Source organism: Dasypus novemcinctus, chromosome X (assembly GCF_030445035.2).
Source record: "Dasypus novemcinctus isolate mDasNov1 chromosome X, mDasNov1.1.hap2, whole genome shotgun sequence".
Taxonomy (NCBI): Eukaryota; Metazoa; Chordata; class Mammalia; order Cingulata; family Dasypodidae; genus Dasypus; species Dasypus novemcinctus.
In genome coordinates this window covers 87,511,691-87,523,970 of record NC_080704.1, presented here as the reverse complement: position 1 = coordinate 87,523,970, position 12,280 = coordinate 87,511,691, and the positions used below count along the sequence as shown (strand labels likewise).

The following is a 12,280-nucleotide window of genomic DNA, read 5'->3' as shown; positions in this document are numbered from 1 at the left end:
CCTCCCACGTGGGAAGCAGCAGCTCAATCGCTTAAGCCACATATGCTCCCCATTATTTTAATCTATCCTGAAGCTTCCTTTATTCTCCCATTATTACTATCAGGCTTGATTATGAACTTGGACAGTGAATGAAAAGTTTATATGGCCAAACACTTTAGGTCTTTTTCCAGAGCAATTTAATTATTTCAGTCACCAGAGGTAATGCAGAATACTACTTGAAGTCTTCATACTTTGGAAGTACAGTATTAAATTGTCATGCTATTTCAATGGTATGATCTCTAAACAAAGATTCACAAAACAGTGATCTTTACCTCACTGAGACTGGCAAGCAGGAAAGCAAATGCTTCCATCTTCCAAAGAAGCAATAAAGATGTTAAAAGATCACAATGAATCAAATGGCCGGTTTTATTTAACTAGATTTTCAATGGGCAGTAACATCATTATTTATACTTAAATGTATTCAAAAGGAAGGGTGACATCGCTGCACTTGAAGCAATAATAAAAAGGGATTTTAAAAATTTAAACCAAGGGTTTCCAATGTGATCCTCAAAACTGGCAGATTCACCTTACGCATTGCTGATGGGAACGTAATATGGTGCAGCCACTGTGAAAAACACTTTGGCAGTTCCTCAAAAAGCTAAACATTAATTAATTAATTTTAAAAGTTAAATGCAGAGTTAGCATATGACCAGCTAAATCCACTCCTAGGTATATACCCAAAAGAACTGAAAACAGGGATTCAAACAGGTTTTGTTCACCAGTGTTCACAAGATTATTCAGGATTGCTGAAATATGGAAACAACCCAAGTGTACAGAAAAAGAAGAATAGATAAACAAAATGTGGTATATACATATAATGGAATATTATTCAGCAAAGAAAAGGAATGATGTTCTGGTACATGCTACAACATGGATGAACCTTGAAAACATTATGCTAACTGAAATAAACCAGACGCAAATACAAAAGGATAAATATTACATTTATATGAAATACCTAGAAGAGCCAAATTCATAGAGACAAAACATAGATTAGAGGTTACCAAGGGCCAGGGGGGGGCAGGAATGGGAAATTATTGCTTAGTGCATGCAGGTTCTATTTGGGGGGATGAAAGAGCTTTAGTAATGGATGATGGTCTTGGTCATGAATAATTACATTATAAATTAATTAATGCTATTAAATAGGACACTTAAGGTGAAAATAGCAAATTTTGTATTACATATGTTATCACAATCAAATTTAACAAAATATATGGCAGGTTCATGTCTGATATACTGTGAAGAACAAATACATAATCACAAATGTAATGTCTGCAACTTACAAATGGTTCAGAAAAAATTATGTATGTGAATGTGAAAAGAAAAAGAGGGAAAGAATCAGAAAACAACATAAAATATTAACTAGGAAATTATTGAAATTGGGAAAAAGGATTTATAGTATTCTTGCAACTTTTCTATAAGTTTGAAATTAGTTAAAAAGAAAAGGAATTTAGTGTTTTGTTGGGTAGTGAAAACTTAAATTCATGTCTTTTTACCTTAAGATGATGATATTGATGATCCTGATAAAAAGCATCTCCCATTTTTTCTCATTACCTCCTTTAACATTTAAACTGCCCACCCAAGACTAGTATGAGATGAAGGTGAAATGTGCTATCTTCTGTCTGAGAATGAGACACAGTGGTGGATTATGAGGCCTATAATAGCACTGACACTCACAGAATGGGTAGATAAAACACTGGTGGTATTTTAAACTCTAATTACTCTCTAGTCCATAAAAAAGTCATTTGAAAGCAAGCTCTTATCCCAATAATATGGAACACTGTGGTGACAGCTCTATCAATTCTATGGTGACATTCAGATTTTTTTACCCATTTGTCATGGCATTAAATTAATTTAAACGTCCAAGAAGTACAGCATACCCAAATCATAATAAATGCAAATACACCAAGGTACATACTACTTAAAATGTCAAAAGTCAAAGATAAAAAAAAAATTCTGAAAGCAGCAAGGGAGAAGCAAACCATCACATACAAGGGAATGCCCAGTGGGGCTCACTGTCAGAAGTCATGAAGCCAAGAAGACAATGATATGATAAAATTAGAATACTCAAAGAGAAAAACTATCAACTGAGAATTCTTTATCCAGCAAAAATGTCTTTCAAATATGAAGGTGAGTTTAAAATATTCACAAATAGAAGGTAAGAGATTTCATGAAGGAATCTACTTGTGCAGGAAATATTAAATGAAGCATTACAGACTGAAAGAATATGATAGGATACAGAGGTTTGGAGGAGAGTATAGAAGCAAGAACAGCAGAAAGGATACCAAAAGAGTAAAAAGACAAACGAAAATAAGAAATGACATATGAAAATGAAAGAATAAAATAGTATAGGTAAACAATGCATTTACAGTAGTATCATTGAATGTGAAAGGATTAAACTCCCCAATAAAAAATTACAGGCTGACAGAATAGATAAAAAAACTTGAGTCATCCATATGCTGCCTATAAGAGACTTGCCTTAGACCCAGGGATACAAATCAGCTGAAAGTGAAAGGCTGGAAAAAGGTAATCCATGCAAACAGTAAACAAAAATGAGCAGGGGTAGCTATACTTATATTGGACAAAACAAACTTTAAATGCAAAACAGTTATAAGCCACATAGAAGGCCATTATAAACTAATAAAAGGGACAATCCACCAGGAAGAAAAAACTGTCATACATATCTATGCACCTAACCAGGGTGCCCCAAAATACATAAAGCAAATTCTGGCAAAATTGAAGGGAGAAAAAAACATCTCTATAATAATTTTCAGAGACGTCAATGCACCACTCACATCATTAGAAAGATCAACTAGAGAGAAGATCAACAAGGAAACAGAAAACTTGAACAAAATGATAAAACAAGGTAGACCTAACAGACATATACAGAAAGTTGTACCCAAACTTGGAGTGGGTTATGCATTCTTCTCAAGTGCTCATGAATCTTTTACCAAGAGAGATCACATGTAAGACACAATGTCGGTTTTAAAAAATAAAAAAGACTGAAATTATACAAAGAAACTTCTGAAATCATAATGTAATAAAACTGAAAATAAAAAATAGATGGGAAAGAAACTCGCAAATGTGTGAAGGCTGAAAAACACATTCCTAAACAATCAGTGAGTCAAAGAAGAAATTGTAAATGAAATTTGTAAATATATTGAGATGAATGAAAACGTGAACACAACTTATCAAAACTTAAGGGGCAAGCAAAGGCAGTCTTGAGTGGGAAATTTATACCCCTAAATACCTGTATTAAAAATAAAGAAAGAGCTAAAATCAAAGATCTAACTGAACAACTGGAGAAACTAGGAAAAGCACAGCAAACCATTTCCAAAACAAGCAGAAGGAAAGAAATAATAAAGATTAGAGCAGAAATAAATGAAATTAAGGAAAAAACAAAACAAAACAGAAAAACAACAAAATCAAAAGCTGATTCCTTGAGAAGATCAATAAAATTGACAAACCCTGAGCTAGACTAACAAAAGAAAATAAAAAAGAGAAAAGATCAAAAGTGAAAGGGGTAAAGTCACAACTGACCACACATAAAAAAAAAAGAATCATAAGAGGATATTATGAGAAACTGTATGTCAACAAACTAGACAACCTAGATGAAATGGAAAAAATTCCTAGAAATGCACAAACAACCTACACTGATGCTATAATACAAGAACTAAACAAACCAATCACATTTAAAGCAATTGAATCTGTCATTAAAAATCTCCCAACAGGATCTGAATCTCTGGACTGATAATATGACACCCAGGCCCAGAGCCTCAACAGACTTCAGCTCCTACACTTTGATTTATTGGACTTACCCCACTCAGCTAACATGCAGTTGAAGAAGGTCAACCACCACACCATGGAGCCTAGAGTGTCTACAACTGAAAGCAGGAGGAGTGCATCCAGTATCCATATGGAATCTAAGCCCCCACTTGACATAGATGTGCAATGGACACAACTAATCCAATGTCCACAGAGAAAATGTGGAATGGGTGTGGGAAGGGTAGCCATGGTGGCTGCTGGGTTTGGGGAATGGGAGGAAGAGATGAGATGTGGAGCCGGTTTCGGGATGTCGAGTTGTCCTGGGTGGTGTTTCACGGACAATTACGGGACACTGTAGATCCCCCCAGGGCCCACTGGATGGAACGTGGGAGAGTGTGGGCTATGATGTGGATCATTGACTATGGGGTCCAGTGATGCTCAGAGATGTACTTACCAGGTGCAATGGATGTGTCACGATGATGGGAGAGAGTGTTGCTGTGGGGGGAGTGGGGGGGTGGGGGCAGTGGGGTTGATTGGGATCTCATATTTTTTGAATGTAATTTTTAAAAATAAATAATTTTTAAAAAATAAAATAAAATAAAATAAAGTTAAAAAAAAAAAATCTCCCAACAAAGAAAAGTCCAGGACAGATGGCTTCACAACTGAAATCCACCAAGCATTTCAAGAAGCATTAACACCAATCCTGTTTAAACTCTCCCAAAAGTTGAAGAGGAGGAAAAATCACCCAACACATTTTATGAAGCCATCATCACCCTAATAACAAAGCCAGATAAAGATGCTACAAAAAAAGAAAATTACAGACCAATTTCTCTAATGAACATAGATGCAAAACTTCTCAACAAAATACTTTGCAACTAGAATCCAGCAGTATATCAAATGATTTATATACCACAACCAAATGGGATTTATTCCTGGTATGCAAAGGTAGTTCAATGTAAGAAAATCAATTAACTTAATATACATTAACAAATTGAAGGAAAAAAAACACATGATCATCTTGATTGATGCTGAAAAGGCATTCAACAAAATCCAGCATCATTTCTTGAGAAAAACACTTGAAAAGATAGGAATAGAAGGAAGATTCCTCAATACGATAAAAGGCATATAAGAAAAAGCCAGTCAATATCACACTCAATGGGGAAAGGTTTAAAGCTTTCCCTCTAAGATGGAGAAGAAGATAAGGGTGCCCACTGTCACCATTGTTATTCAACATGAATAAGTTATAGCTAGAGCAATTAGACAAGAAAAAATATATATAAAAGGCATCCAGATAGGAAAAGAGGAAATAAAATTCTCACTATTTACAGATGGCATGATTCTGTATTTAGAAAATTCTGAAATGTCTACAACAAAGCTACTTGAGCTAATAAACAAGTTCAGCAAAGTGGCAGGACACAAGATCAACATGCAAAAATCAGTAATGTTTCAGTACATTATGTTTGAACAATAAGAGGAAATGGGGAAAATTCCATTTATGATAGCAACAGAAAGACTCAAATACCTAGGAATCAATTTAGCCAAAGAAGTACAGGATCTATATGCAGAAAACTACAAAATAATGCTAAAAGAAATCAATATAGATGTAAATAAATGGAAAGACATTCTGGGTTCATGGACTGGAAGACAAAATATCATGAAATCGTACCCAAACAGATTTATAGACTTAATGTAGTACCAATCAAAATTTCCAAAAGCCTACTTTACAGAAAGATAAAAGTCAATTAACAAATTCATTTGGAAGGGAAACTGCAATCAAATAGCCAAAAGAATTCCAAATAAGAGCGACATGGGAAGAATTTCACTGCCTGACCTTGAAACATTTTACAAACTACAGTGGTCATAACAGCATGGTATTGGCATAAAGATAGACACATCAATCAGTGGAAGAGAACTGAGAGTCCAGAAATAGCCCTTACCTTTACAACCAAGGGGTTTTCGACAAACCTACCAAAGTCACGTTGACAGAACAAAAGAGTCTCTTCAACAAATGGTGCTGAAAGAACTGGATATCCATAACCAAAAGAATGAAAAAGGACCCCTATCTGACACCCTTTACAAGAATCAACCCAAAATGGATCAAAGACCTAAACATAAAAGCCAGGACCATGAAACTACTAAAAGAAAATGTAGGGAAACATCTTAAAGACCTTGTGGTACGTGGTCTTTACTCCTTTACTCCCAAAGGCTGAGCAATAAAAACAAAAAAAAGAATTGATAAACGGAACCTCCTCAAAATTAAACACTTGTACCTCACAGGACTTTGTCAAAAGGGTGAAAAGGCAGCCAACTCAATGGGAGAAAATATTTGGAAATCACTTATCTGATAAGGGTTTAATATATATGATACTTATAGAGATACTACAACTCAACAATAAAAAGACAAAGACCCAATTAAAAACTGGGCAAAAGACTTGAATAGACAGTTGTCCAAAGAAGAAACACAAATGGCAAAAAAAAAAAACATGAAAAATATTCAGCATCACTAGTGATTCAGGAAATGTAACTCAAAGCTACAAAGAGACATCATTTCACAACTATTAGAACGGCCATTATTAAAAAGACAGAGATCTACAAGTGTTGAAGAGGATGTGGAGAGATAGGAATGCTTACTGATGGTGGGAATGTAGAAAATTACAGCCACTGAGGAGGACTGTTTGGCAGTCCTATATTTAACTCCTTTAGGAAGTTAAATATAGAATTGTCATGTGACCTGACAATACCACTACTGGGTATATACCCAAAAACTGAGAGCAGTGACAGGAACAGACATCTGCACACCAAAGTTCTAGTGGCGTTATTCACGATTGCCAAAAGTTGGAAACAACCCAGGTGTCCATCTACTGATGAATGGGTAAACAAACTGTGGTATATACACATAATGGAATATGCAGCTTTAAGAAGAAATGAAGTCAAAAGCATTTGACAACATGGATGACCCTGGAGGACTTTATGTTGAGTGACGCAAGCCAGACACAAAAGGACAGATATGTATGATTACACTACCAACAACTAAATATATTGTGTAATCTCATGGAGTTAGTAATTTGAACATGGGTCACCAGAAAATAGAATGAGGTTAGAGAATGGAAAGCTGAGGGTTAACTTGTATGGAACTGGTAAAAAGGATTTGTGTTAATCTTTGGAAATGAATAGAAAAGCTGAAAGTCCAACATAGTGTTTATAACTAGCAGTACAATTACGTGGGTATGAATGGGGTTTAAAGGGAAAGTCTAAAGTCATGTAAATTACTAAAAGGAAAACTAAAAAGTATAACATGTTAAATGTAGCATGTAAATGTAGCATAGTAAAACCACATGTGAAGTATGAATACGGGTAAAATTGCAAATATAAGACCATTTTTCTTTGAAATTGAACAAATGTATGTTAATACTACAAGATGTTAATATCAGACAAAAAATACGCTAAGTGAAAGAAATCAGATACAAAATAGTACATATTGTATGATTCCATCCCATTTATATATAATGGAAATATAAATCAATTTATAAAGAAGAAATTAGATTACTGGTTATATACAGCTGAAGAAGGATTGGTAAGGGGTATGAAGTTTTTCTATTTGGAGTAATAAAATTGTTCTAAAATTTTTTGTAGTGATGACTGCACAACACTGAGATTATAGTAAAAGCCATTGATTATACAGTATGGATATATCATATGTTATGTGAATATATCTCAATAAAACTGTTTAACAAATAAACAATTGTGCAAAAATAGCCAGAAATAGCAGCTATGTTCAGCTGGGTAAGCATAGAGAGACAGAGAGATGAAGAATTTTTGTTTTTTGTTCATCTGTTTTTTGTTATTATTATTGAAATATTTAAAATGCTCCAATAATGATTGAAGTGATGAATGCACAACTAAGTGATTATGGCAAATACCACTGACTGTACACTTTGGATAGATTGTATGCTTTATTAATATATATCAATAAAACTGGTTTGTTTAAAAAATTAATAGTGGTGGTGGTTGTACAAATCTGTGAACATATAAATAAAAACCATTCAACTGAGGGACAGATGCAGGACACTATATATCCTGCCATAACCCACTGAATGGACCGGGAGAGAGTGTAAACTACTACATAAACTATAATCCACATTGTGTAGCAATGCTCCAAAATGCACTCATCAAATGCAATGAATGTACCACACTAATGAAAGAAGTTGTTGATGTGGGAGGATTGGGGGCTATGGGGAATGGGGTATATGGGAATCTCTTATATTTTTTAATGTAACATTTTGTGCGATCCATGTATCTTTAGAAAAAACAGGATAATAAAAAATTTAAAAATTCAAAAAAAATAGAGGAAGAGGAAATGGAAAAAAATCACATTCAACTATATATTTTTAAAGGGTGAATTTTATGGCATGTTAACTATATCTCAATCTTAAAAAATGAGACTCCTATATCTACCATTTGTCATCAATTGTAAACTGAGAATGATTAGTATATTTCTAGATCCTCACGCATTGATGCTGATCTACAACTATAATTTGGGCATGTGTTTAATGTAATTTTTGATGCTTCTTTCTTTTAGTGAGTTTGAAAAGGAAATATCATCATTTGATATTCTTCTTTCTAATTAGAATAACAGAGATTGATGACATTGCCTAGAAAATAGTTACATAATTTTCAACTATTATTTAAAGCAAGAAATTTCATTAGGGCATTTTTTTCATTTTAATTCAAGACTGAGTTCAATTCTAGTTCAAAACAACAAACTCACATAGGTAAATTCCATTATATATACATTTTTTATTCCAGTTCAAAGGTAAGAGCTGTCAGAAAATATGAAGACTTTTGCCCAGTTTTGAAGTCAGTTTGACTTAAATGTCTAAATTTAAAACTACAATTAAATCTTATTATTTCTGTCATTTTTCTTTTAAAATTAACATGTACTTCCCCCTATTATATAAAATAATACATAAATATATACATGCATACTTGTTACAAAAAACTTGGATTATACAGGAAAGCACAATGGAAACAATAATCACACCTTTATCCTACCACCCAAAGTTAACTACTGATAAAATTTGGTTCATGTCTTGCCAGGAACTTTATTCATTCATACATGTAGATAGTATATATATAATATATATTCACATGCATATATCATACTGTATGCATATATTTTTAGCTTGGTTTATTTCATTAAACAATATAACTCAGACATTTTTCCTTGGCATTAAGTATCTTTTAATACCACAATTTTTACGCCTTCATAGAATTTCATTTTATGGATGTGCCATGATTTATTGAGTTTAGCTTTTTAATAGTGTAAATAATGATGCAACATTGCTATGGATCTTTGTATATGTCTATGACTACCTCCATGAGACTTATTTCCAGAGAGAGAAATGTGGTGCCTATGACACATTTCTCCATGATAAATAAACAAAAGAAACAGCAAAATGGAAATAAATGAGCACTAGGAGAATCAAAGAAAAAAGTGATAATTACCTGATAAGGTAGCATCAAATCCCATGTCTTCTACTGTTTCTCTCAAAGTTTCTGGAGAGGTTAGTAGAGGATCATACTCAACAATCCCGTTGCTGTTTGCAAGGGAGACTCGTATGGATTTTACACCTGCCTTTTTTGATAATGCAGCCTCAATAGCCTGCACACAAGAATTACAAGTCATGCCATCAATGTTTATCACAGTTTCCTGAGTCAGAGGCTGGCAAACTATGTTCAAAGGAATGTTTTGAAGACATGAGCTGGAGGGGGAGTTTGGGGTACCTTTATCTTCATTTATAATACTAACTCTATATTGCCCTGGTGATATGGCCTCTATTGTCTTTCTCAGGGTTTCTGGAGTGACTGTGCTTGCATTGTACTTTATAATGGCAGACCTATTCTCTAAAGAAACTACTATGCTGCTTACATACTGGAGTGTAGATAAAGTACTTTCAATATTTGACACACATGATTTGCAATGCATGCCATCTATGATGAAAGTGGTTGTTGAATCATTGGCATATGATGGACTCATTAGCTGTGAGTCTTCTGAGGATCTGACTGGGGTGTTCTTCAGTCGTTCTATATCAATACTTCCCAATTTGAGGTACTTGGGCTGTTTTTTGATGAATGCTGGAAAGCCCACAGCTTCAATTTGTTTTTTTATTTCCTCTACTGTGATAAGATGAGGTTGATAAACAATGGTAGCTTCTTGGTTGTCCAGGGAGACTAGTTAAGAAAAAGGAAAAAAAAATAATTCAGTTATTGTGGGGAAGCTTGAGGAAACATTCTGTACACCAAGTCAATACCACACATAAAGCTGTTTCTCTCTCATTTTTTAAATTACCCTTTCTTTAAGTAATTTTGTTCTTTTCAGAAAACATTATTGACACAGACTGGATAAAAGTAAAAGATTATGACCACTGTAGCTATGGTCTCCAAGTTTATGCATAGCTGAGTAGAAATATATTAGAGGTAATGACCCAGGCATGTTGTGTTAAAAACCATGAACTATACAAATCACCATCCTAGCAACCCTTTCTGGTAAATTTCAGTTCCTGATTTATGTAAACTTTAATTATAATCATTAACTTAAATTAATCCTTGGAATATGGTGTACCTCAAATGTTAATGAATTAGTAAGAATTCTACCCTTACAGATTCCAAACACATGCTTAAAGAAGAGAACGAAAAAATTAAAAATCCAAAACAGAAAACTAAGTCTTATAAATACCACTTTATTACCTTTAATTCGCTGAATGCCTTGCAATTTCCCAATTTTTCCTTCAATGGTGCTAGTGCATGAATGGCAGGTCATCCCTTCCACCTTCATCTTCAGCATGACTTCACCTACTTGAGGTATACTGTAATCTTTGCAAGTTCCTGACTTGTTCTCCAGAGTTCCAATATCTAAGCTGATACCCGGAACCAGCTCTATTAATTGACTGGCATTCACTAGAGAAGGGATCACTGTCACCACTGCAGTTCTTTGCTGAGTAGAAATTTTAATGTCTGTCACACCCTTGGTCTTGAGCAATGTGCTTTGGATATGGTCCCATGGTGGAGCCAGTGAACTACTAACAGCCAGAAATACAGTGTCAGTTAAAACAGGGAGGGGGTTAGAATTGTAGAGAGTGGCCTCAAAGCCCATGTTATCAATAGCTTCTTGCAGGGTCTTCGGAGTCTGTAGTTTAGGGTCATAAATAATAGTTGCATTTTTTTCTTCCAGCGAAACCTTTTGAAAGAAATTTCAAAAATGAATTTAAATTTTATGACATAGGATTTAAAAATATAAATCATCACATCGCATTCAAGAAGAATGAAACAAATTTAATCTAATGGAGTTTCACTATTAGGTTATTGTTCTCTTTGGAAAGAAATGCAAGATGTCTTGTTTACCTACAAGAATGATAAAGCTATATATAGATGTATGTGTATCTGGTACTCATCGGGCGTTTGAAACATGTGCATAGACAAACACACCCCAGAATTTCACAACGAAGTACAAACTACTCTTTCCTATTGCTCATTTCACAAATTACTCCAACACTTCATACTCCACCAACTCAAAAGATAATATAAGAAACAGGTTTAGCTACAGAAAATAAAAGGTGATATGAAGTTAATCTTAAAAACTGTTCCATTAAGATAACTTTATTGGGAGTGGAGGTGGCTTAAGTGATTAAGCACCTCCCTTCCATATGGGTGATAAAGCACCCCAGGTTCAGTTCCTGGTGCCTCCTTAAAAAAAGAAAACATGCAGAGAGTGAATGCAAACAATGAGGGGGGGAGATAAATAAAAGAAATTTATGTTTAAAAAAAAGATAACTTTGTTGACAAGAGAAGGTATAACATGCCAATTTATGAACGAAGGCAGAATTCATAGGATTTTGTAGCGTATACTCCTATATTCCTCGAAGTCTAGTATTAATTTTTTTCAAAATAAGAATACCTTTATTGTTTTACCTGATTAGATTAAAAATGACTGTTATATTCTTAAAGCTCAGCTTCTAAATATAATTTGATTACTGCCATGACTGCATCTCTTTGGCATGCATCTCACAAAGATTTATGATCTAGTCACACAAAAAAACACTGGGTTGGAAGTTAAAAGACTTAGGATCCAGGGTCAAGTCCCCATTTATTAGCCAAGCACACTCATTATTTCTACCATCTGAAAAATGGAAACACATGCCTTATTATCTTCCAGGGTTCCTATAGGGATCATATGAGTAAATAGGAATGTTCTTGTAGCAATGAGTCATATAAAAGTAAACAGTGAACAAATAATATTTATTGATTTATCATGTGTGCCAAGAATTGGGGATTCTCAGGATATAAAGCTGAATATGACACAGAGAAAGCAACATCAGGATAGAGTATAGAAAAAGGACACAATCATCCCTGGGAATATGGGTCAGAAAAGACTTCTTAGGGTAGATAATAACAAAGTGTTAAAAGATAAATAGGAAATCAG

The 12,280-nt window shown here is 34.1% G+C and overlaps 1 protein-coding gene across 2 annotated transcripts in view; it reads right to left on the bottom strand.

Annotated features, from left to right (window-relative positions):
- The window catches only part of ATP7A (ATPase copper transporting alpha), a 307,559-nt gene that overhangs the window by 110,240 nt on the left and 185,039 nt on the right, over positions 1-12,280 (bottom strand). For both annotated transcript variants that reach the window (XM_058291681.2, XM_058291680.1), the window contains 2 exons: positions 10,549-11,038; positions 9,307-10,032 (listed from right to left, as the gene is read on the bottom strand). In XM_058291681.2, coding sequence (XP_058147664.1) covers positions 9,307-10,032; positions 10,549-11,038 — 1,216 coding nt within the window. The remainder of the gene's footprint in view (positions 1-9,306; positions 10,033-10,548; positions 11,039-12,280) is intronic.